Source organism: Triticum urartu, chromosome 3, assembly GCF_003073215.2.
Source record: "Triticum urartu cultivar G1812 chromosome 3, Tu2.1, whole genome shotgun sequence".
Taxonomy (NCBI): Eukaryota; Viridiplantae; Streptophyta; class Magnoliopsida; order Poales; family Poaceae; genus Triticum; species Triticum urartu.
This window is the reverse complement of record NC_053024.1, coordinates 158,740,136-158,766,070: the sequence shown is the minus strand read 5'-3', so window position 1 is coordinate 158,766,070 and position 25,935 is coordinate 158,740,136. Positions and strand designations below refer to the sequence as shown.

The following is a 25,935-nucleotide window of genomic DNA, read 5'->3' as shown; positions in this document are numbered from 1 at the left end:
TCTTGATGGAGGTAAAACCCTACGTCCTGCTTGATTAATATTGATGATATGGGTAGTACAAGAGTAGATCTACCACGAGATCAGAGAGGCTAGACCCTAGAAGCTAGCCTATGGTATGATTGTATGTTGTGATTGTTGTCCTACGGACTAAAACCCTTTGGTTTATATAGACACCGGAGAGGGTTAGGGTTACACAAGGCCAGTTACAAAGGAGGAGATATCCATATCCGTATTTCCTAGCTTGCCTTCCACGCCAAGTAGAGTCCCATCCGGACACGAGACGAAGTCTTCAATCTTGTATCTTCATAGTCTAACAGCTCGGCCAAAGAATATAATCCGGCTGTTCGGAGACCCCCTAATTCAGGACTCCCTCAGCAAGAGTTGGAGTACAAATATGGCAGGTTACATCCGGGGTGTTACACATTCTGATGGGTGAGCCTGGAACAAACCAAACTGGCGGTAGATACGATGCGGCATGTGAAGCTCAATCGCCCGGTTGCATATGAGTGGGCACCACATAAGCCAAAGGTGTCTATCCCGCATGCACATCGGATTCAGGATGAAATCTCCTGCATTACCTAATCTATCGCCAACGCCATATGGCTCTCGTTCCACCTGCAACATAGCACAACAAGCAACATTGATGTCGAGTTCTCATGAAAGCATGAGAATGAGTGAAGTAGTGTGAATGCTTACCTGCTCAGCAGTAATCGTGTCCAACTCGTTGGTGTACTACCTATACATCATAGTGACATCGCTAGTCTTCTTGGGTACCACATCCCACTTCTAAGCCCAGGTGGGGAGCCGTAGTTCGTCGTCGTGGTCGTCCCAAGCCCTGTATGTTATGTCCTTCAAGCGTCTGACCGGCAAGCGCTCCCAGCTCCATACAAAAAGTACGAGCATACAACCACCAATACATCCATCCTTTGAGATCCTACAACAAGCATCGTCCAACTGCACATAAAGGAAAACATGGTTCACTTAGAACAAAATTGCAATGAAGTGAAAACAAACAACTGACTACCTGTTGGTACAGGTAGGTCAGTGCCACCAAACCCCGACTCCATTGGTTGTCGAAGACGGTGAGCGCCATAAGCCACATCCATGGAGCGTTCTTGCTAGTGGCGTCAGCAAACAAAGTCCTGGAGATAACGTACCACATGTAGACACGAGCATATGTCTGCACCACATCCTCATTAGCATCCTGAGGGCAATGCGCAAAGTTCACAACAATCTAGGTGAATGGAGTTCCGTCTGCGACTCTTTCCTTCTTCTCCCCCTCACCCACTGGAGCCTCTGCAGGAGACATACCAATAAGGGCCTCCATCTGCTTGCACCACCGATCGGAATCGGTGCTCATACAGAGAGGCTTCCCCTCGATGGGAAGACGGTGATCAAGGCGACATCCTGGAGCGTCACGGTCATCTCCCCGGTCCATAGATGGAAGTTTTGTGTGTCCATCCTCCACCAATCAACCAGCACAGTAATTGCTGCAGCATTGAGGTTTGGCGTCGACCGGCTGACCAGCTGAATGAATGGAAGGAGTCTTGTCTGCCTGATGTGTGGTGTGTACGGCTCATCGTAGGGCATGACTCCACAAGAGACACCGTGAGACCGAATCTTCAAAGGTTGAAGAAACTGCAAACAAGCAAGCCAGAGTATTAAATATGGGGCATGTCTATTTGAACTAAACACAAATTCCAAAATACCAACTAATATCATTATTACCTTCTTCATCTCTGACATAAAGTAGGCCCGGTGTTGAGTGTCATAAAAACCATCGAGAAGCCAAACCATCCTACAAATTTTAAACAAAAACAATCCATGAGCATTATTTACAATCAAAGCATGTCAACAATGATCACAAAAATGTTATGTATTGAAACAATATTGGGTTGCATAATGGAAGCATTATCTACAATACTCACTCAATATTGGGTTGACAATTATCATCTCAAATATAATCTACACAAACATGCCAACATGTATATTGTCAAAGTTGTTTCAAATCCTTATGGAAGCATATATTGTCAAATCTAGGGTTATAAATCATCTATAAATCAAATCCCTATGGAAGCATACGTGATTATTAATTCAAATGTACATACAAATTCCTATGTATGCGATTTACAATACAAATCAACAACATAATGTTTCCCAATGTTTACAAGTAATCTACATAGGCTAAATCAACACACATTCAATCTATTTCCTATAGAAATTTCAAATCAAACAAAACTAGGGTTTGATCACAAACACGAAGAATGGGGATGGTTTTTTGGATAGAAAGAAAGGGATTGGAGGAGATTACCTTCTAGGATGGATTGGGCAACAAATCCACGAAAGAAATCTTAAAATCTGAAGTTCTTTGGATAGAGGATTGAGAGGGGGAATGGAGAGAGTTGTTGCCGCCGTCTTTGTGCCAACCACTGGAACGAATGGGTGGGGATGGGGAAGGGCCGGCCCGCTGCGGTTACTAAGTCAGCGTGCAGCGCCTATGCGTTAGGTGCTGCACATGGCTGTGTGGCACCTACTCTCTAGGTGTTGTACGGCCAGGTGTGGGGCCGTGCCTGGACCAGGGGTGCCATGCTGACCGGACATGCAGCGCCTTAGATCTAGGCGCTGCACAGTGGGGTGCATCGCCTTACTGTCGGGCGCTACATGAAAGGGTCGTTGAGCGATTTTTTTAAAGCAGTTCATTTTGCGAAATCTTTTTGTCCACATGTCAATTTTATCGTTTTTGTCATATTTTGAAGGACTCTACTCAATATACACATTGTGGATGCTCCCACCAGCATAGCACGGTCAACATGCCGCTCCAGCACTGGTGCTCGGCCTCACCCACTAAATTGCACTGCTCTGTATATAGTATATATTAACATCTTACCGAATCTATGCTATCGCGGGCCTCAAATCCGTCAATGGCGTCCACGCCCTCCCTCACGGAATCGAATCCTCTAACATTGAGAAAGAAAATTAAAGAAGCTACAATATCCTAACTTTCCTTCTTTCTATCCATATGATTATGGCTAAAATGACTTAAATTAATTTGTAAATTGGTAATCGATTGTGTACATTTATAGTAATTACATACAACCAAATTGATAAATAAAATTAATTTTAAATTATTTATATCTACAGTAAATATCAACAGTAAGCAACCTACTAACTATCTACTAACAGTCCCTAACTTTCCTTTCATTTTACATTAGACAGACACCATAGCACTGTGATTTTCCTTCGCGATGTTAGAGGATCCGGTTCCCCTTCCTCATCCTCCTCCTCGCTCTTCTGCTGCCCCTCATCCCTCTCGCCGTCGCAGCTCCAGAGAAGCACCTCGTGACCCACCTCCCGGGCTTCGACAGCGCCCTCCCATCCAAACACTACACCGGGTACATAACCATGGACGAGAGCAATGGCAGGAGGCTGTTCTACTACCTGGTGCTGTCTTTTCTTTTTGAAAGATCCAGCTCGTTGCTGGCATTTCATTGATAAGCAGGAAGCAGGGGGAAACAAAAAGGGGGGTGAGGATCCAGGGGATCAGAGGGCTTGCCACAGATTGGCAGTCCTCGAGCAATAAAAGTCTAGGGTTTATATCTCATGGTGGTTCCCCAAAGGGGCTCTCAATGCAGGATGCACCTGCGGCTCGCCAGGGATCAATGCAATCTTTGATCCTTTTGATGATGTTCGAGGCCCTTGGGGTGCTTTTCCTGAAGGTGGCGTTGTTCCGTTCTTGCCATATCTCCCAACAAACCAGCAAAAGTAGCATGTTGGTGCCTTTCCGCCATCTGGGTGCGGCCCTGACTAGGGCGGCAAACGCAATGGAGGAGTGCTGGAGGTCTCGCCAGCTCACAGCCGGAGCTAACGAGGTGCAGCCAGTCCAAGAGCTTATCGTTTCCCAGACACCTCTGGCCATTGGCCACTCCCAGAACAGATGCTTGGAGGATTCAAGGTTTCGAGTGCATAGCTGGCAGAAGTACTCGTTCTTCCAGCCGTGGCGTTGAAGTCTGTCATTGCACCACAGCTTGTTTTGCAGCATGAGCCAAGCAAACATCTTGATCTTGCCAGGGGCCCAAGCACACCATATGATCTTGCCAAAAACCGAGGACGTCATGCCCTGGAATTGCATCCGATAAGCTGATGCTGCCGAGTATTCGCCCGACCGCTCGAGGATCCATCTAATGGAGTCGGGGGTGCCCGCATGAAGTATGCCGGCTACGCCATGGAGCCGTCTATGCAAGGCCAGGACGTCGTGGATCAGCTGTTCAGTGCGGCCATGGTCTAGGTCCCTGATCCAGGTGTCGTCCGCCAGGGCCTCCTTCACCATCCTGTTCTTTCTGCGGGCATGCAGAACCAGCCGCGGGAATTGCTGGGCGAGCGTGCCCGGCCCCATCCAACGAGAGTGCTAGAAGGACGCCGTCGCGCCATCGCCGATGCTAACCGAGGTGGTCGTCGTGAAGAAGGAGAGGTCGTCGTTGTTGCATGGCAGGACCAAGCCCACCCATGGGCGCTCGGGGTGGCGCCATGCGAGCCAGGGCCAGCGCAGGCGAAGGGCTCGTCCGAACCGCGTGAGGTCAGGGACTCCCAGGCCTCCGTTTTCTGTTGGAGTACAGACCATTGCCCAGTTAACTTTGCAGCTTGCGCCGGAGATTTCCTCGTCTTGCTTCCAGAGGAAACGCCGGCGACATTTGTCGATTTCCTTGAGGATCTTTTTCGGCACCTTCAGCACTATAAGCGCAAAGGTCGGCATGGCGCTGAGAACGCAGCGGACCAGCACGCGCCGCCCCGTGATGTGGATTAGGTTTTTCTTCCAGCCCGCGAGCCGGGCCTTGATCCTATCGATAATGAACTGCAGGTGCTCTAGTCGAAGCCGGCCGGTGATGAGTGGCAGTCCCAGGTATTTGATCGGAAAAGGGGCGATTGAGGTCTAGGTCATTGCAGCTAACCGGCGATGCCGTGGATTTTTCTGTGTTGATGCTTAGCCCTGTAGCGCGTCCGAATTGGCGTAGGATGCCCAGGAGAGCATCAACCTCCTGGCGGATTCGGTTGACGAAGACAACCGCGTCGTCAGCGCAGAGACTCACCCTGAGCTTCAACTCGCGGCCAGGTATCTGTTTTAGGAGTTGTAGCTCAACCGCTTTTGCCAACAGATGGTGTGGAGGGTCTATGGCGAGGATGAAGAGAAGCGGTGAAAGCGGGTCGCCCTGGCGAAGGCCGTGGCGGTGAGCAAAGAGACCGCCGAGGACGCCGAGGAGAGGAGCAGGGCCACCCAATCTCGCCAGCGCGCGCTAAACCCTAGCTGCTGTAGCAACTCAAGCAAGTAGTCCCACGAGACCGTGTCGAACGCCTTCTCGATGTCGAGCTTCATGAGCAGTGCCGGCGTTTTGCGTCGATGGAGGTGGCGAATGGTGTTTTGCACATAGAGATAACTATCATGGATGCATTTGGTTTTCAGGAATGTCGTTTGCGCCGGAGAAATGATAGTGTGGATCACCTTCGCCAGCCTCATGGAGAGGACCTTGGAGATTAGTTTCGCTATTGAATTGATCAGACTAATCGGGCAATTGTCCGTGATCGCGGCCGCTCCATCCTTCTTGGGGAGGAGAACGATCATTGCCCGATTGATGGCGGCCATGTCCCCTCTGGCAAGGTGGTAGAACTGGTGGAAAACAGACATGACGTCTAGCTTAATGATTGACCAGCACGCTCGGAAGAATGTTCCGTTGAAGCCATCTGGGCCGGGCGCTTTTTCCTGCGGAGAGGCACAAATCGCCTGCCAGACCTCCTCCTCCGAGAATGGGTTATCTAACCCTACGGCCGACAGCGATGGGAGATTGAGCGAGCTCCGGGCAATGGTGGTATCTCTAGCCGGCGCCGCCCCAAGGGAGGAGCTGAAGTGGTCGTAGATGACGTCGGCCTTGTCGTTGTGTGACGTGAAAGTGGAGTCTGGCGTGTGGATGGCGTGGATGAAATTTTTCTTCCTCCTAGCGTTGCTTTTGGCCTGGAAGAAGGCCGATCGGGCATCACCAGCCCGCAGCCAAGTGATGCGCGAGGCCTGGCGCTTCCTGGCTCTCTCGATCGCCGCCAGTCCGAGGACGCGGAGCTTGAGCTTCTTCCGGAGGGCGAGCTCGCCGGCAGAGAGCTGCCTATGTTCTTGGGCGGTGTCAAGGCGGAGGACAACCTCATTTGCGATCTGCAGCTGAAGGCGGGTGTTGCTGAAAAACCCCTTTGCCCAGATTTTGAGATCCTTTGCCACCCTATCTAGTTTGACACGGATGCGTTTGTATGCACAGTTAGAGGCTACGAGGCGATCCCACGCATGTTGCACCGTTTCGTGGAAACGGGGGAAACGCAGCCAGAAGGATTCAAACCGGAAACGAGCCGGTCGGCGTGGTGCAGCTGCTGCGGCGAGCAGAAGGGGGCAGTGATCGGAGCAGGACGTTGAAGCGGCGTGCAGGAGGAAGGTTGGGAATAGGGCGACCCAAGCGTTGCTGCAGAAGAACTTGTCGATGCTGACGAGGGTCGGATCGTCGCGCTCGTTACTCCATGCGAAACGGCGGTTCTTGCATCTAATTTCCCGAAGGCCTGCGGCGTCGATCGCCGCGCGGAATTTGCTCATCATTCTACGGTTAATGTTGCTATTGTTCTTGTCACTAGCCTTGTATATGAGGTTGAAACCGCCGTTGATGAGCCATGGGTCGTTTGGTGGCGGCGCCGTCCTAGCTATTTTTGACAGGAATTCGTCCTTTCTACCATCGTCTACGGGGCCGTACACCGTGGTCAGCCAAAACGCTGTTGTGGTTGACTTCAAGATGACGCGGGCAGTGATGGAGAAAAGGCCAATGGCATGCGACTGCACATCTACAACTGTGTTGTTCCAGAAGATTGCTGCCCCTCCCCTGGTGCCGGAGGCGGGGAGCACGACGCAATCGGCTAGCCTTGCACCGCCAACGTCCTTGACCGGGGGGCGATTTCAGGTTTCGATTTTTGTCTCCTGGAGGCACAGGATGGCTAGCCTGTGAGCTTCTGCCGTTTCGCAGACGACTGCGCGTCGCGCCGGCGTGTTTAAGCCACGGATATTCCAGCTCATGATGGGGCAGTTTGTATTAATCATTAGGCACTATGAATCTGCTCCAACGACTACGAATTTCTGTAATAAAAGACGGGTACACCTCCTCGCAGTCCAGGGATTGCCGGCGGCCATCAATAGGCCCCAATATTCGCCGACAAATGGCAGCGCCTCTACGCCTACTACAAGGACAGAAACATACCTGGTGCTGTCGGAGCGTGATCCGGCCATCGACCCCGTCGTGCTCTGGCTCAACGGCGGCCCCGGCTGCTCCAGCTTCGACGGATTCGTCTACGAGAACGGTCTGGATTGATCTTATTCTACCTCTCTTCCGGACCGGCAGTTTCTTTTGTCATCTTGTGATTTTGGCTGGGATGACCCGTCCGGTGCCCTGTTCTTTGCTCAGGTCCCTTCAACTTTGAGCGCGGAAGCACTCCCGGAGGGCTGCCCAAGCTGCAGCTCGATCCCTACAGTTGGTCAAAGGTAATCCGCATACCTGAACACAGTTTAGGAGCACAGGCCTACCCGCAGCAGCCTGCCCAGAATTTAGGAGTACTAATCTTGTTCAGCTCTACTAAATTGTCATAGAACGAGCAGTATTTTTTTCCATGCCAAGTGATTGAATAAATGTGTCATTAAACTGGAGTAACTAGGTTTCAAGCATGATGTACCTGGACTCCCCTGCTGGTGTTGGGATGTCATACTCATTGAACAACGATTACAAAACAGGTGACTTGAAAACCGCAGCCGATGCGCATATCTTCCTCTCTTTTTTTGGGGGGCGCATATCTTCCTTTTGAAGGTAATAATCTCTGCTTCAGTTGCGATAATTTACATGACATAATGCAAGAAACTGGATGCTGATTTTACTCGTTGTTGCAGTGGTTCGAGTTATACCCGGAGTTTCAGTTGAACCCATTCTACATTTCCGGAGAGTCATACGCAGGGATATACATTCCTACACTAGCTGATGAAGTTTTAAAGGTGGATTTTGTCACTCACAGCGAGTAGATTATTCATAGTTGAGATCAGAAGTTTCTTACATCTCATATTTACGTCGTTACAGGGATACAAATGGCTCTGAAGCCAAGAATCAATTTGAAGGTCATTCCCACTAACATTTTATTCGTCGCCATTTAGTTGTGCATGCAAACTTGTGTGTGAGTTTACAGTCTGAGGTGTTTGCATCCAGGGCTATCTAATTGTTTTTTTTTCTTCTTATTTTTGCGGAAGCCAGGGCTATCTAATTGGTAATGGAGCAACCGACGCAGACTACGATTTAAACTCTTTTGTGCCGTTTGCACATGGAATGGGTCTCATATCAACTGACTTGTTTGAGGTGTTTTGCTTCGTCTTGTTTCTGCATAATTGCCGGTGCCACAAGTAGTTTCATTGTGGACAGATAGCAAGCTAACAGTGTCTTGACTGTTTGCCCTGTTTCAGGATGTCAGTGCTGCTTGCCACGGCACATTCTGGGGAAAAGTTAATGATGTGTGCCAAGAAAATATAGATAGAAACCGTTGGGTAATGTCCATGTACCAGAACCTGTAAACCGACAAGCAAATACGCAACCTTCCAAATTCTGTAAGGCCTCAATTTGTGTTGTCATCTGCAGGAACTGAAAGACCTGAACACGTACAACATTCTTGCACCATGCTACCACCACCCTGAAGTCCAAGAGACAGCGTTCGTGAACAGCAGCTTGCCATCAAGCTTCAGAAAGCTAGGTGAAACAGAGAGGCCTTTCCCAGTGAGGAAGAGGACGGCGGGGCTTTCATGGCCTCTCGGTCTTCCTGTGAGCAGCGGACATGTCACGTTGTGGCCCGAGCTTGGCGGTAGATCACTTCCATGCATGGTATGAAAATTATATCAATGCCCTTATAGTTATATGTAGATCATTTACAATTTGTTGTTTTCATTTTCCATACACATACATCATTTCATAAGTATGGTTGGTCCTCTCATTTATAACAATTATATGTCCTCACAGAGTGATGAACTTGCTACTATATGGCTGGATGATGAAGATGTAAGAGCTGCCATTCACGCCAAACCGGTATGATGGTTGATGCGAGACAAATTAGTGTGAATTTAATCCTAAAATTGGCACAAATTAACTAACTCTTGTTTGTCGGGAATAACCTCGATCGAAATTGGCACATCAGAAAAGCTTAATTGGATCATGGGAATTGAATACTTCAAGAATAGACTACACTCATGATATAGGCAGCATGGTGGAGTATCACAAAAAATTCACAGCCATGAGATATCGCGTACTTATTTGCTGGTATGGGGCACACCTGCAACTTGATCATTTGACAATGTTAACACTGAGTAACTTGTTTCCTGCAAAAGAAGACACCGATTAATATATGGAATCAAATTAGGGTGAAGGTTCAGTAGAGAACAGGTTGAACTACTAGGAAATAATACATTTAATTGTCCATCAAAACTGACTTTTTTCTAGTAAAGCAAAACTAACAGATTGGTTGTGCATAATACATTTTCTGCTTACGGTTATTGCTTAAGAACGGAAGGAAAAAAAAATCATATTTGAATAGGATAGCGAAGCACAAGTCTCGATTCAATGTAAAGAACGTGAATATAACCTTCAGGAAAAAAACAAACCTTTCAAACTTTAGTCCTAATATTTAGTGTGGGTAAATTGGTTCAGACAATAGTATTAGACTCTTGATACCTGGAATTTTTTCGAAAAGAGGGGATGCCCCTCGGCCTGTGCATAAAGTGATGCACACAGCCTTTCTTGGTACCTGGAATAGAAATTAGCTTTATCAATAAGGATACCTTTAACCCACATGCTTACATTGATGTACATGTGTTGTGCTTAAGGCATAAAGTTGTCCACTTAGAATGCTTCAAACGAACAGTGGAAACACAACCGTCAGAGAGAATCACTCTGTAAACAAATATAAGATGTTTTAAATCACTAAAGTAGATGGCTGTGTGCATCCTATGATGCAGAGGCCGGGGTAATCCCCTTTTCAAAAAAAATCACTAAAGTAGTGACCTAAAATGTCTTACATTTATTTTCAAAAGAACTTCTCGAGATCTGGTTGGCAAGATTAGGCACTCTCTCCCTCCCCTCGAGTTGCTCCCGCGAGCGACCGAGGGGATAACCCTAGCCGCCAGCGTGCGTTCCCGCTCCCTCCCTTCCCTCCCCTCGCCGCCACCTGTCCGCGCCGCCGGGCAAAGCCCGGTGGGTGCTGGCGGCGGAGGGGCCCTTTCTCTCCCCGCTCGTGGGGGCTTGGCGCGGGAGGGCGCTCCCGGGCGGCGGCGCGCGGCTGTGCTCGGCGGCGGAGTTGCGGAGCGGCATGCCGGGCGGATGCGTGGCCGGGGTGGCAGCGGCGGCTTCGGCTGGATCTGCCCCGCAGGCGGCGCGGGCTGTGGTGGCTCTGTTCGAGGCGTGCTTGGTGGCCGATGGGCGGCTCAGGCGGCGGTCGACCCCCTCTCCTCTACTCTTCGGCTAGTGCGTGTGGCGGACGGTGGCGGCCGGCTGGTGGATGCCGGCGGCTTGACGGGGGTGCCGTTGGCTGGCCGGTGGTGGTGGGAGTGATCCGGGGAGGGAGGCAGGGGGCCTCCTGACCGTGCCGATGTCTCGGTGATCCATGTCCCCAGTGGAGTGGTGCGGTGGCTGCGGCGAGGACGAGGCCGGCGGCTGCCGGCGCCCCTCCCCTGCCTGGATCTAGCCAGCTGGGCCGCCTTCCCACCAAAGGGTCCGTTTTGGGGTGGAAGGAGGTGCCTTCTACCTCTTCACCGGTCGGTGGCGTCCATTAGCCGTTGTGGTGGTTGCGGCGGGGGGGGGGGGGGGGGGGGGGGGGAAGGTCTTGGATGACGTGGCAACGGCCTCAGTGGTGGTGGTAGTCATGTTGCTTGTGGGCGGGGTGCGCGGCTCAGGTGTGGGCTGGTCGCTATGGCCATTCGGGCGATGCGGTGGCCGGTGCTTCGGCTAGCGGAGGTGTTTTGAAGGTGGAGGGTGCGCCAGGAGAGATCCCCTACTCGGCTTCGGTTGGGCCTACGACAGCGGTGTCCGCGGGCGTCGTCTCCTTCCTGAAGGCGTCGTCGTGGCTACTCTCCTCCTTCGGATGGTCCAGGTGAAAACCATGATCCTTTGGATCCGATGGCGACGGTGCTCCGGTATCATTCTCTTTCTTGAAGGCGCCGTCTTGGAGGCCTACTTTCGCAGAGCTCAGCTTCGTGGTTGTTCCTTTACCTGTTGTATCTGGCCTTGGGTGTGTTGTGTGGTAGTGTGGTGTGGTGTTGAATTGTTTGCGATGATTATTATCGGTGATGGTTGCTTTATAATATAAACGGGGAAAACCCTTTTTCGGTATCGTGGATTTTTGGCACTATGGGTCACAAATTGGTCATCTTTTACAACTCACAAGTGTGTGTGTGTGTTTTGCGAATAACTCACAAGTGTGTAACTTTGTCACTTTGTTAGTGCTAATACTTTTGTGCAATACATACTTGTGTGATAAATTTGAAATGTGCAGCCTCCCCTTTTTTGCAACACGGGGTATGTACCGGTGCTCACCTTTGCATTTTTCCGATATGTAATCACTTTATTGAAAAAGAGAAATGATGTTTAACAACTTTTGGGTGTTTAATTGTACAGTGGAGATCATGATCTGTGTATCCCTTTCACTGGAACGGAGGCATGGGTCAAATCATTAGGCTACTGTTATGACCGGCCGGGCCTACAGCCGTAGGAGGCTCATCGAGCAGGCTTAGGCCGCAAATTATCTTAGTTTTATTTTCAGATCGTGGTTATATATACAAGTTATAAGATTATTTTCAGAATTAAGCAATAAGACTATTCTGTTGCCCGGCTCCCAGAGGAGCCGGAACCCTAAACCCTAGCCGCCTCCTGCTTGCGCCGCCGCCGCCGAACCGCAAGGACGACGCCCCGCCGGCGGCCGCCGCGCTCCAGCCCTCGCCCACCTCCCTCGTTCCCCTACAACCTACGCCCTAGGCAGGGCAAAACCTTAGCTCTTATCACCTTGGTATCATCCAGCTCGGGTTCGATCATGTCATCCTCACCACCATCGTCGTCGCTGCCCCTTACCACCACCACCACCGCCGCGCCTTCGCCGATCGTCACGGGCCCGCTGGCCCTTCCATCAGCGCCGCTGGACCTCCTCTCCGGCGCGTCCACCGGCCTGCTGCCGCCCCCCGTCACCACGACGCCGCCATCTCCATCGATCCTGCCGGCCCAATACTCGCCGGAGGCCATGGCCGGTGTCCTCAACGACCTGGTCGTCGCGGTCCAGGGCATCCGGCTTTACCTGGCCAGCCCGTACGGGCCACCACCGCCGCTTCCGCCACCCGTGCCCTCCGGACCGCCGGCTCTCCCGTGGTACTCGGTGCCCGCAGTGGCCGACGCCAGCGCCCGCGGCGCCACCTGCGTCTACCGCGCCCGCCCCAGCCCCGTGGTCGGCTTGGCCCGCGCCGGCTGCGCCGAGCCACGCGCCATTGCCGCCACCCAACATCGGCCTAAGTCAGGCCACTCCAGGAGGGCTCCCAATCCAGCAGGTGCGGTTTCCACCGTCGCCTTCCCCGATTTCGGCCTGGCTTACCGGGACGTCGCCGCCACCAGTTTACACGGAGGCCGGGGACCCGTCAGTGCCCCCGCTGCAGTCCGAGGCACCATCATCCGCTCTCCGCATCGCCGAGCCGGTGGGCGCTGGCGCGCCAACCCCGACGCCGCCCCGGTTCGCCTGGATCGACTTTGCCACCTATGACGGCTCAGACGACCCTCTTAACTGGTTAAACCAGTGTGACCAGTTTTTCCGGAGGCAGCGCACTCCTGCGTCGGAGCGCACTTGGATCGCTTCCTACCACCTCCGGGGTGCAGCCCAGACATGGTACTACGCCCTCGAGCTGGACAAGGGCGGCATGCCTCCCTGGGAGCGTTTCCGCGAGCTGTGCCTCCTTCGTTTCGGGCCCCCACGGCGCGGCAGCCGCCTGTCCGAGTTGGGCCGTTTACCCTTCACCTCCACGGTCCAGGATTTCGCCGACCGTTTCCAGGCTCTAGTGTGTCATGCACCGGGGGTGACGGCACTCCAGCGGGCTGAACTCTTCATCGGCGGCCTTCCCGACCACATCCGTGTGGACGTCAAGATGAAGGGGCCCCAAGACCTGCATACGGCCATGTACTATGCTCGGGCATTCGAGCAGCGCGCCCAGGCCTTGACACGGCCAGCCACACCTCGTGGGAGCCGACTTCCTCCACGGCCACCGCCACCCGTGCCCGCACCTTCAGCTGCATCATCGGCGGCCACCCCGGCTGCGACACGGCCCTTCCGGCGCCTTTCGCAGGCGGAGCAGCTCGAGCGCCGCCGCCTGGGGCTCTGCTTTAACTGTGACGCGCCCTACGCCCCGGGCCATGTCTGCCCGCGCCTCTTCTACTTAGAGACGACCGACGAGACCGAGGACGAGGACACCGATGCTGGACCCGGAGACCCGGCCGCCGCGGAGGTCGCACCGGCTACGGCACTCGTCATCTCACTTCACGCGTTGGCCGGCATCCGTAATGAGCGAACGATGCTTGTACCGGTCACGATCCATGGCGAGACTCTGGTGGCCCTCTTCGACACGGGTTCTACACGTAACTTCCTACCTGAGGCTACTATGCGGCGCCTCGCGCTACAGCCGATCGGCGGGGAGCAGCTGCGAGTCACCGTCGCTAATGGCGACCGCCTCTGCTGCCATGGGCTCGCTCGGGACGTGCCCATTACTATCGGCGACGAGCACTTCACCATCACTTGCGTCGGCATTGATTTGGGCTGCTTCGACTTCATCCTCGGCGTCGACTTTTTGCGGACTCTCGGTCCCATCCTTTGGGACTTCGACGCCCTGACGATGACCTTCTGGCGTCTCGGCCGACGCATCCGGTGAGAGGGCGTTGGAGGCACCCCGGCGACGCCTCCGCTCCAGTTGGCCGCGGCCACCACTGAGGCCGAGCATCCGCTGTTAGATAACCTCCTGCAGCAGCACAGTGATCTCTTTGAGGACCCACAGGGCCTTCCGCCGGCTCAGGTCTACGACCACCGTATTCACCTCCTGCCGGGCTCGGCACCGGTGGCAGTGCGGCCCTACCGGTACCCTCAGCTGCAGAAGGACGAGTTGGAGCGACAGTGTGCACTCATGCTTGCCGCGGGCATTATCCGGATCTCCACATCACCATTCACGGCGCCTGTGACGCCCGGATAATTATGCTACAGTAATCCCACGTTAACGATGCCACGTCACTCCGATTACTGTTGATAATCTCACGTTAGTTCAAAATCATTTCAAATTCAATTTAAAAATCAGGCAAACAACAAAAGTTTTCAAAAATTAAAACTATAATGTTCAGAGTGAGCCAAATAATACATAAGTAATTATGGCATTGGAACTACACTTTTATAAAATGTTCAAATACTCTAAAACGATTTAAACAGTAGCAAAAACAATTATTTAAATGCTTCTAAAATGATAAACTATTACAAACTAATATATTTAGTTGCCAAGTTAATTGTGGCAGTGGTATAATTCCTATTACCAATTTAGGGATCATTTTGTACTTTACAAAACTAAAATGCAATGAGGAACGAATTAAAACAGAAAAGGATAATAAAAAAAAAAGAAAATACAAAACAGAAAACAAAACTAACAAAAAAAAGGAGAAGCAGACCCCCCCCCACTGGGCCAGCCGGCCCAGCTATTACCCAGGCCAGGCCCAACCGGCCGCCCCCTCACCCCCCCTGGCCTATAGGCCACAGCCCCACACCCCAGAAACCCTAACCCCCCACTCCTCTCTCCCCCTCCCCACGAGCCCACGTCCCTCTTCCCTTCCCCGATCCAGATCGGGATCGGGGAAACGAACCTCCCGCCCGACGCCGCCACCCGTCGCCTCCACCTCGCCCTCGTCCGCCGCCACGCCGCCCCACGCCACCTAGATCGCCCCCTCGCCGCCGCTCCGCTAAGGCCGCCGCCCCTCCCGGCCTCCTCCTCGCGGCCCCGTTCCCTCCCTCGTGGCCCGACGCCTGCTCGACGCCATCGACATCATCATCACCTCGCGTCGTCGCCGGACCCCGCCGGACCGCCTCCTCGACCCCACCCCGCCTCTCCATCGTCGGCCTGCATCGAGCCTCGCCGACCCCCTGCCCTGCAACGGGGGTGAGCAACCCCCTCGCCTCCTTCCGTATTCCCCGCCATAGACGTCGCCGCCCGTACACGCTCGCCCACGCTTGGCCGCGGCCCTGCCTCGCGTGGCCGTACCCGGCCGCGACCGACGCCGTCCGTGTGTGCGCCCCGCCGTGCTCGTGGCTCGCCTCCTCCCGTCGATGCCGCTGCTTCCTATTGCTGCTGCCGTCGTTCGCTCACAGCCGCTCGCCACTGCCGCTCTCCCCTGCTCCCCATCCCCGCGCGGCTGCCTTCGCCGGCGTCCGCCACCGCTCCCCGCTATCCCCGCGCCTGACGGAGTCCCTCTCCCGCCACTGCTGCTGCCGGGCGCCGCTCCGGCCGGCCTCGCCGCGACGCGCCCGGGTCTGCCTCGCCCGTTAGCCCGTGCCCTCAACTGGCCCGAGCCACTGACGAATGGGGCCCATGCCCCTGTCTTAAGAAAAAAAGAAAAAAAAGAAATGTTAATAAAAGAATAAAATAAATACTAAAATAATTAATTAATTAGTGGTTTAGTTAATTAACTTAATTAATTTTGCCTAATTAACTAATTAGCTATTTAGTTAGTCTGAGGACTCCATGACAGAGGGGCCCCACCCCTAGTTAGCTTAATTTAAACCTCCTTTTAAAAATATGTGTCACTGACAGATGGGCCCCATTGACCTTGTTGACTGGTCAACTTTGACCCAGTCAACGCTGACTGTACTGCTGACTGGGCACTGACCGACCCCACACGTCAGGGTTGATCATGGTCAACTCAGCTGACTGATGACGTCATGATGACGTCATGCTGGTGCAATAATCCTATTTTAGTTTAATAATAAATCTAGGATATTGCTTAAACTTCAGAAATTCGTATAAAATAATCTGTAACTCGGATGGAGAAACTTTGTACATGAAAGTTGCTCAAAACGACAAGACGAATTTGAATACGCAGCCCGTTTATCCGCCACGCATCCCTAGCATAGCGAACACGCAACTTTCCCCCTCTGTTTCATCTGTCCAAAAACGCGAAACACCGGGGATACTTTCCCGGATGTTTCCCCCCTTCACCGGTATCACCTCATACCGCGACAGGGCACCCCTAGCACCGTTACTTGTCATGTCATGCATCACTATGCATATGCTTGCTTATATATTTATTGTTTCTCCCCCCTCTTCTCTCGATAGACACCGAGACCGACGCCGCTGCTACCCAGTACGACTACGGAGTTGACGACCACTCTCTCTTGCCAGAGCAACCAGGCAAGCCCCCCCTTTGATCACCAGATATCGCCTACTCTTCTCTATACTGCTTGCATTAGAGTAGTGTAGCATGTTACTGCTTCCCGTTAATCCTATACTGATGCATAGTCTGTCCTTGCTACTACTGTTGTTACCTTTACCTGCAATCCTAATGCTTAGTATAGGATGCTAGTTTATCATCAGTGGCCCTACATCCTTGTCCGTCTGCCATGCTATACTATCGGGCCGTGATCACTCGGGAGTTGATCACGGGTATATACTATATACTTTATACATGATACATGTGGTGACTAAAGACGGGTCGGCTTGAGGAGCACCCGCGAGTGGATCTTTGAGGCGGAGCGACAGGGCAGGTTCCGACCACCTAGGAGAGAGGTGGCCCTGGCCCTGGTCGACGTTCGCGGATACTTAACACGCTTAACGAGATCTGGATATTTAATCTGAGTCTGGCCATTTGGTCTATACGCACTAACCATCTACGCGGGAGTAGTTATGGGTATCCCGGCGTCGTGGTATCAACCGAAGCCTTCTTGACGTCAGCGACGGAGCGGCGCGCGCTGGATTGGACTGGAACGCCACTAGGCTAGGTCTGCTTCCGGCCGCCCACGCAACGTGCAGGTGTGCTAAGGGCGATGGGCCCAGACCCCTGGGCGCTTAGGTTTAGACCGGCGTGCTGACCTCTCTGTTGGTCTAGGTGGGGCTGCGACGTGTTGATCTTCCGAGGCCGGGCATGACCCAGGAAAGTGTGTCCGGCCAAATGGGATCGAGCGTGTTGGGTTATGTGGTGCACCCCTGCAGGGAAGTTAATCTATTCGAATAGCCGTGATCTTCGGTAACAGGACGACTTGGAGTTGTACCTTGACCTTATGACAACTAGAACCAGATACTTAATAAAACACACCCTTCCAAGTGCCAGATACAACCGGTGATCGCTCTCTCACAGGGCGACGAGGGGAGGATCAGCGGTTAGGGTTATGCTATGCGATGCTACTTGGAGGACTTCAGTCTACTCTCTTCTACATGCTGCAAGACGGAGGCTGCCAGAAGCGTAGTCTTCGACAGGATTAGTTATCCCCCTCTTATTCTGGCATTCTGCAGTTCAGTCCACATATGATACCCTTATTCCATTTGATACCCATGCATATGTAGTGTAGCTTCTTGCTTGCGAGTACTTTGGATGAGTACTCACGGTTGCTTTCTCCCTCTTTTCCCCCTATCCCTTCTACCTGGTTGTCGCAACCAGATGTTGGAGCCCAGGAGCCAGACGCCACCTTCGACGACGACTCCTACTACACCGGAGGTGCCTACTACTACGTGATGCCCGCTGACGACGACCAGGAGTAGTTAGGAGGATCCCAGGCAGGAGGCATGCGCCTCTTTCGATCTGTATCCCAGTTTGTGCTAGCCTTCTTAAGGCAAACTTGTTTAACTTATGTCTGTACTCAGATATTGTTGCTTCCGCTGACTCGTCTATGATCGAGCTCTTGTATTCGAGCCCTCGAGGCCCCTGGCTTGTAATATGATGCTTGTATGACTTATTTTATTTGTAGAGTTGTGTTGTGATATCTTCCCGTGAGTCCCTGATCTTGATCGTACACGTTTGCGTGTATGATTAGTGTATGATTAAATCGGGGGCGTCACAGCGCCGGTCCTCCTCGTTCGCAAGTCAGGCGGCACGTGGCGCTTCTGCATCGACTACCGCGCCCTTAATACTTTCACACTTAAGGATAAGTTCCCTATCCCGGTGGTGGATGAACTCCTAGATGAACTACAGGGGGCGCGCTTCTTCATGAAGCTGGATCTCCGGTCGGGGTACCATCAGGTGCGCATGCATCCAGACGACATCGCCAAAACGGTGTTTCGGACTCATCACGGCCACTTCTAGTTCTTGGTGATGCCCTTTGGCCTCTCCAATGCCCCGACGACGTTTCAGGCCTTGATGAATGATGTCCTCCGTGCCTACTTACGTCGGTTTGTGCTCGTTTTCTTTGATGACATTCTTATCTACAATGCCTCTTGGGCAGAGCACCTCCAGCATGTGGCCATCGTCTTCAACGAGCTTCAGGCGCATCATCTTCATCTTAAGCGCTCAAAGTGCTCGTTCGGGACACCTTCGGTCGCTTACCTGGTGTAACACCCCGGATGTAACTTTCCCAATTTGTACTCCAACTCTTGCCGTTTCCGGCGTTAAGTTATTTTATTTTCTCGGGTTCGGGTTTTTGTCTCCGTGTGTTGCTATCGTTGTCATGCATCTCATATCATGTCATCATGTGCATGGCATTTGCATACGTGTTCATCTCATGCATTCGAGCATTTTCCCCGTTGTCCGTTTTGCATTCCGGCGCTTCGTTCTCCTCCGGTGGTCACTTCTACCTTTCTTTCGTGTGTGGGGATTAAACATTTCCAGATTGGACCGAGACTTGCCAAGCGGCCTTGGTTTACTACCGGTAGACCGCCTGTCAAGTTTCGTATCATTTGGACTTCGTTTGATACTCCAACGGTTAACCGAGGGACCGAAAAGGCCTCGTGTGTGTTGCAGCCCAACACCCCTCCAATTTGGCCCAAAACCCACCTAAACCTGCTCCATCATCTAGAGCGTTCGATCACGATCGTGTGGCCGAAAACCGCACCTCATTTGGACTCTCCTAACTCCTCCTATGCCTATTTAAAGATCCCCCGAAAATCTCCTTCTCCTTCCTCCCGAAAACCCTAGATCCACTCCTCATCTCGCCCGCCGGACAAACTCCCCGCCGACGGACACGTCCGCCACGTCCGTCCGCCGCCACGTGTCCTCCGCCCATTGGCCGCCGCCCGTGCCCACTTCGCCGCATCGCGCGGGCCCGCCGCGGCCCGTGGCCGGCCCACCCGCGCCCGCGCACGGGCCAGAGGAGCTCGCCCGCGCCGCCGTCCTCTTCCCCGCGACGCCCGGTCGCCGGCCGTCGCCGCCATCGCCGACCTCCGCCGCCCGGCCGCGCCTCGCCGACCACGCCGCCGCCTTGGCCTCGGCCTCGCCTCCCTCCTCCGGCCAGATACGGTCGAGGAGCGACCGGATCCGCCGCCGCCCGACCTCCCCGGCCCTCTCCTCGCCGGCCCCGGCCACCACCGGCTCAACGGAGTGCGCGCGCCGCCGTCTCGTTTCGCGTGCCATCAAACCCTAGATCCGGAGGTCGATTTCTACTAAGTCCCCGACATTTTCCCGTTTCAAGTGCCCATGTTCGTCATGTCGTAACTTTGCATCAGTAGCTCCGTTTTCGGCATATAGCATATCAAAATGTTCACCTCAGAGAGTACATCATTTCATTCCATTGCATCATTTTCATTTGAGTTCATCTTGATGCCCGAAATTTTTTTGGAAGAGGGCTACTTGAGATAATTGTCAGATCTGCTGCTCCATTTAGCTTTTTGTCATTTTTGCCATGATTAATGTGTGCATGATATACCCATAAGTTCTACATATGTTTTGTTAAGGGTTTTGTCATCTTTCCAGAGGTGCAACCCATGTATTTTTGTGATGTGTGTGGTGACTAGCACAAGTTTGCAAAGTGGTGCACTTGTTAATTCTGTTTTCAGGGACTTAGCAATTCCATTAAGTCCTTGAGATGTTTGTCTCATAATGCCATATGTTCATGTTGTTTCCTAGTGATCCGTGCCTCTTTTGAGGATGATCAGTAAGGATGTTTTGTTAATATTGTAATTCTCTATCCATCCATGTCCTTGTTTGCAATTATGGAGCAGCCTAGCTTGAGTCAATCGAGCTCTACTTTTGCTACTTTGTGAATCTGGGCAGATTGTCAACTTGTTTGCAATTTTGCCGATGATGTTGTAGTTGATCCGTGCATGCTATGCTATTGTTCTTGCCATTCCTAACTTGCATTTTGTGTGTTCTTGATAGATGTATGCTTAGCTTTTCATGACTTGCACCATAGTAAGTGCATCGAGCTCGTAAACATGCCTACTTGAGTTATGTTTCAGCATGTGCCAGTTTTCACAAAGTCTGTAAACTGATTATGTTTTTTGCCATGTTCACATGCTTGCAATTGTATTTTCTGATCCCTTTTGGCTCAAGGTCACTAAGGGAGTTTTGTTAAGATCTTTGAGTAGCTCCATGCCATGCTTTACTTTGCCATGTTCAGGTCCTGTAGCTTGTAGTTTCGTTGCTCCGAAGAGTGCTACCTGATCTGAAATTCCAGACAAGTGTTAATTTCACTAAGTCTGAGATCTGTTTGCCATATGCATTTTTGCCATGCTTGTTTGAACCTGTTAATGGATGAATTGGCTGTAGCTCAGTGCTAGACTTTTGTTAAAAATCTTGTATGCATCCCTGCCATGTATTTTTATGCCATGTTTGGGTACTGTAGCATGTTCATCTCATTGCATTTAGATGGCTACTTGCTGTAAATCGCACACCGGTGCCAATTTTGAATCGCTTGCCATTTCCAAACCGTAACTCCGATTCCGACGTTCTTTATATCGTTTTCAAGCGATTTCTTCTCATCTTTCCAGTGGCACACTTGGATTTCCAAGTTGAGGCCAGGTTCTTACTTTTCCTGTCACATCTCGCATATGCATCCCGCATAGCATATCATCATTGCATCATATTGCTTGATCCTTGCACGTGGTTGATTGTGTCCTTGTTGCTTGTTTGTCTTGTTTGGGTAGAGTCAGGAGACGAGTTCGCTAACGAGGAGCCCGTTGAGTTTGCTTTCGAGGATCCAGTCAACTCTGACAACTGTGCAGGCAAGATGATCATACCCTCGAAATCACTACTATCTTTGCTATGCTAGTTTGCTCTCTCTTTTGCTATGCCAATGCTACGATGCCTACCACTTGCTTTCAAGCCTCCCAAATTGCCATGTCAAACCTATAACACACCATGTCCTAGCAAACCGTTGATTGGCTATGTTACCGCTTTGCTCAGCCCCTCTTATAGCGTTGCTAGTTGCAGGTGAAGATTGAAGACCGTTCCTTGTTGGAACATTTATTTACTTGTTGGGATATCATTATATTATCTTGTTATCTTAATGCATCTATATACTTGGTAAAGGGTGGAAGGCTCGGCCTCTCGCCTAGTGTTTTGTTCCACTCTTGCCGCCCTAGTTTCCGTCATATCGGTGTTATGTTCCCGGATTTTGCGTTCCTTAAGCAGTTGGGTTATAATGGGAACCCCTTGATAGTTCGCCTTGATTAAAGCTTTTCCAGCAATGCCCAACCTTGGTTTTACCTTTTGCCACCTAGCCTCTTTTCTCTTGGGTTTCCGGAGCCTGAGGGTCATCTTATTTTAGCCCCCCCGGGCCAGTGCTCCTCTGAGTGTTGGTCCAACCGAGCGATGTCCGGGGCTACCAGGGGCAACTCTGGGCTGGCCTACCCGACGTCTGGCTCATCTGAGTGTGCCCTGAGAACGAGATATGTGCAGCTCCTATCAGGATTTGTCGGCACATTCGGCGGTGTTGCTGGTCTTGTTTTAACTTGTCGAAGTGTCTTGAATTACAGAGATACCGAGTCTGATCGGAACGTCTTGGGAGGAGGTCTATTCCTTCGTTGACCATGAGAGCTTGTCATGGGCTAAGTTGGGACTCCCCTGCAGGGATTTGAACTTTCGAAAGCCGTGCCCGCGGTTATGGGCAGATGGGAATTTGTTAATGTCCGGTTGTAGATAACTTGAACCTTAACTTAATTAAAATGAATCAACTGAGTGTGTTACCGTGATGGACTCTTCTCGGCGGAGTCCGGGAAGTGGACACGGTGTTGGAGTAATGTTTGCGCAGGTTGCTCTCTAGATTCTCGCCCGTGCTTTGCCTTCTCTTCTCGCTCTCATTTGCGTATGTTAGCCACCATATTTGCTAGTCGCTTGCTGCAGCTCCACATATTTACCTTCCCATACCTATAAGCTTAAATAGTCTTGATCGCGAGGGCGCGAGATTGCTGAGTCCCTGTGGCTCACAGATTACTATTACACCAGATGCAGGGCCTGATGATTCCGCTCCAGGAGACGCGTTTGAGCTCAAGTGGGAGTTTGACGAAGACTCTCAACGTTACTATGTTTCCTTTCCTGATGATCAGTAGTGGTGCCCAGTTGGGGGTGATTGGGACCGTGTCGCATGTTGGGTTATCTTTTATTTTGGCGTCGTAGTCCGGCCATGAGTGTTTGGATGATGTAATGTTATTTATGTACTTGATTGACGTGGCGAGTGTAAGACAACTATGTTATCTCCCCTTTTATTATCTATATTACATGGGATGTTGTGAAGATTGCCTAACTTGCGACATATGCCTTCAATGCGATTATGCCTCTTAGTCGTGCCCCAACACGTGGGAGATATAGTCACATCGAGGGTGTTACAAGTTGGTAATCAGAGCCTTCCCCGACCTTAGGAGCCCCATTGCTTGATCGTTTTTAGCAGCCGAGTTGTGTCTAGAAAAATGTTTTGAGTCATTTAGGAATTATATATCGGAGAGTTTAGGAATTCTTTTTACTTCCCAGTCTCCTCATCACTCTGGTAAGGCATCCTGACGTAGAGTTTTGACTCTTCTCTTCTCAAATTTCACTAAAAAAAATTTAGGATCACGCGGGTATCTTGGAATCGTTCCGATGGTTTTATGATGAGAACATTGTCTTGATGCCTCCTGTCAGGGGTTTAGTGGAAGTGTCCCGGGGAGTTGAGCTCTGAGGTGTTGTCATCATAATTTTATCGTTGCAGTTCTGGAATACCTGAGTTTAGTACGCCGACATCGAAAATCTCTTTTATGCAGTTCGTTGGTGAGATAACCTCGACGCCACCCAGTACTGGGGCGGGAGTTCGGGAGTATCACCATAACTTGTATAACGGATGCTTTTCGAAGGTTGAGGTAGATGGTTTTCGAAGGTTTCTTGGTTATGTGTTGAAGGATGGATACAGCTGGATGTAGGATTTGCTAGTTTGGGTGAGATATTATGCTTCCCCTGTATCCCCAACACCTGATTGCATAACCGGAAAGGTTCGGGAGTTTCATAGGTGGGAATTCTTGTAGCTCTAGTTCTTCTTCCACGGATATTGGTTTGAGATTGGGATTTCTTACCGATTATTCGTTCTTGATCCGTACCTTGTTGATTTATTTCTCTACCTTAATTCTAAGTGGCTTCTCAATTTATGGATATGTGATCATTTCAAGAGGAATGCATTCATTCATTTTGTTTGGATGTGAAGACTATATGTTGCAATTTTCATTCCATTGGATTCAGCTTCAATATTTGTCTGTCAATGTGCTAATGGATGTCAACCTCTTCAGGATGGCTCCTCCAACACGCACGACTCCGAATCCTGATCCGCCACCACCACCACCTCCTCTGGAGGCATGGCAAGCTGTGATGGCCGCAACCAATGCAAACACACAGTTGATCATGCAAATTCTTCAAGAGCGCAATCAAGGCAACCAAGGGAATCAAGGCAACAATCAGAATCACTTTGCTTCACTCAACCAGTTCCTTGCTAACGGGCCAAAGACTTTCAGCAATTGTGTTGAGGCAACCGATGCTGACGATTGGCTTGTGGATCTGTGCAAGCATTTCGAGTGCAATAACGTCAGGCCTGAGGACTTTGTCAAGTTCGCTTCCTTCCAACTCAAAGATCAAGCTGCAGAATGGTTCCAGCAGTACAAGGACTCCAGAGGTGGACGTGTTATCACTTGGGATGATTTCCGTCGAGATTTCCAAGCTCATCATATTCCCCAGAGCGTGGTTGAAAGCAAGCGTGAGGAATTCCACAACCTGAAGCAAGGCTCTTTGTCTGTCTATGACTACAACAAGTTGTTTCAGAAGCTCGCCCACTTTGCTAAGAAGGACGTACCTGATGAGAAGAGCATGATATACCAGTTCAGGGGTGGTCTCAGAGAAGAAATTCAGCTAGCTCTTGTTCTCTTTGTGCCCTTGAGATACGATGAGTTCTACAACATGGCACTGAAGCAAGAGGCTGCTCAGTTGAGGTGTGATGCTTCCAAGAAGCGAGTCAGAGATGTTACTCCTTCTTCCTCTACTCAAGTGGCCAAGCAGCAGAAGTATTGGCTTCCTCCTCCTCCGTTCCGTCAGTCGTATCAGCAGAAGAGCAAAGGTGGCAGTGGTTCTTCCCACCCACCCAACCCTGGCTTTCAGAACAAGACTTCGTCTCAAGCTCCAAGATCGAGTGCTCCGTATCACCGTCCGCTTTCAGAGGTCACGTGCAACAAGTGCCAACAGAAGGGTCACTATGCCAACAAGTGTTTCAACCAGAGGCGTCTTCCTCCTCCTCCTGTGAGATCGGCAAGTACAGCTGTGGTCAAGCATAACCCCAAGTCTGCCAAGGTCAACTTGATGAACGCAGCTCAGGCAGAGGACTCATCAGATGTGATCATGGGTAACCTTCCTATTAATGATATTCCTGCAAAAGTTCTTTTTGACACGGGTGCATCGCATTGTTTCATCTCGAGACCATTTGTTTCTAAGCATGAGTTGCCTTTGCAAGATTTGCCTAGACAGTTATCTGTTGTTTCTCCGGGTAAATTCATGAATGCAAGCGCTATTGCCCCAGATGTTACTATCATGTTGGGCGATTACAAGTTTCTCTCTTCTTTGGTGGTTCTTGGTAACTCGCATATTGATCTTATTCTCGGAATGGATTGGCGTTCTAAGCACAAGGCACATCTTGATTGTGCAGCCAGGCAGATTCAATTGACTCATTCGTCTGAGGATGTAATTGTCTTTGCTGCTCGTGATGATACCATCCGTATGTTTTCTCTCAATGAGAAGGGTGAATTGGATGCTATCTCGCAGATTCCAGTCGTTTGTGAATATCAAGACGTCTTTCCAGAAGAGCTTCCAGGAATGCCTCCGCACCGGCCAGTTGAATTCGTTATTGATCTTGAGCCTGGCACGGAACCTGTGTGTAAACGTCCTTACAAGCTCGGACCTGAAGAGTTGAAGGAGCTGAAGAAGCAACTCGATATTCAAGAGAAAATGGGTCTCATCCGGCCTAGTTCTTCTCCGTGGGGTTGTGGTGTTCTTTTTGTGAAGAAGAAGGATGGAACGGACCGACTTTGTGTCGATTACCATCCAGTGAACAAGAAGACCATCAAGAACAAATACCCACTTCCCAACATCAATGAGTTGTTCGAACAACTCAAAGGTGCCCAAGTATTCTCCAAGCTTGATCTCCGTATGGGTTATCATCAGATTCGAATCCGTGAGCAAGATATTCCCAAGACGGCTTTCAGGACAAGCTATGGTTCATATGAATACACTGTCATGTCTTTTGGCCTCGTCAACGCTCCTCCGACTTTCTCTCGCATGATGAACTTCATCTTCAACGCCTACACCAATGACATCGTTTTGGTCTATCTTGACGACATTCTGGTTTTCTCGAAGAACAAGGAAGATCATGCCAAGCACTTGCGTTTGGTACTCGATAAGCTCAGGGAACATCAGTTCT

The 25,935-nt window shown here is 51.1% G+C and overlaps 1 protein-coding gene across 1 annotated transcript in view; it reads left to right on the top strand.

Annotated features, from left to right (window-relative positions):
• Positions 1-2,448: 2,448 nt before the first annotated feature.
• LOC125546747 (serine carboxypeptidase 1-like) overlaps positions 2,449-25,935 on the top strand; it is a 36,354-nt gene continuing 12,867 nt past the window's right edge. Inside the window, exons 1-13 of the mRNA XM_048710893.1 lie at positions 2,449-2,472; positions 3,253-3,441; positions 7,275-7,371; positions 7,476-7,552; positions 7,723-7,833; positions 7,943-8,052; positions 8,134-8,173; positions 8,307-8,408; positions 8,513-8,593; positions 8,685-8,924; positions 9,060-9,125; positions 9,235-9,351; positions 11,701-11,764. Coding sequence (XP_048566850.1) covers positions 2,449-2,472; positions 3,253-3,441; positions 7,275-7,371; positions 7,476-7,552; positions 7,723-7,833; positions 7,943-8,052; positions 8,134-8,173; positions 8,307-8,408; positions 8,513-8,593; positions 8,685-8,924; positions 9,060-9,125; positions 9,235-9,351; positions 11,701-11,764 — 1,318 coding nt within the window. The remainder of the gene's footprint in view (positions 2,473-3,252; positions 3,442-7,274; positions 7,372-7,475; positions 7,553-7,722; positions 7,834-7,942; positions 8,053-8,133; positions 8,174-8,306; positions 8,409-8,512; positions 8,594-8,684; positions 8,925-9,059; positions 9,126-9,234; positions 9,352-11,700; positions 11,765-25,935) is intronic.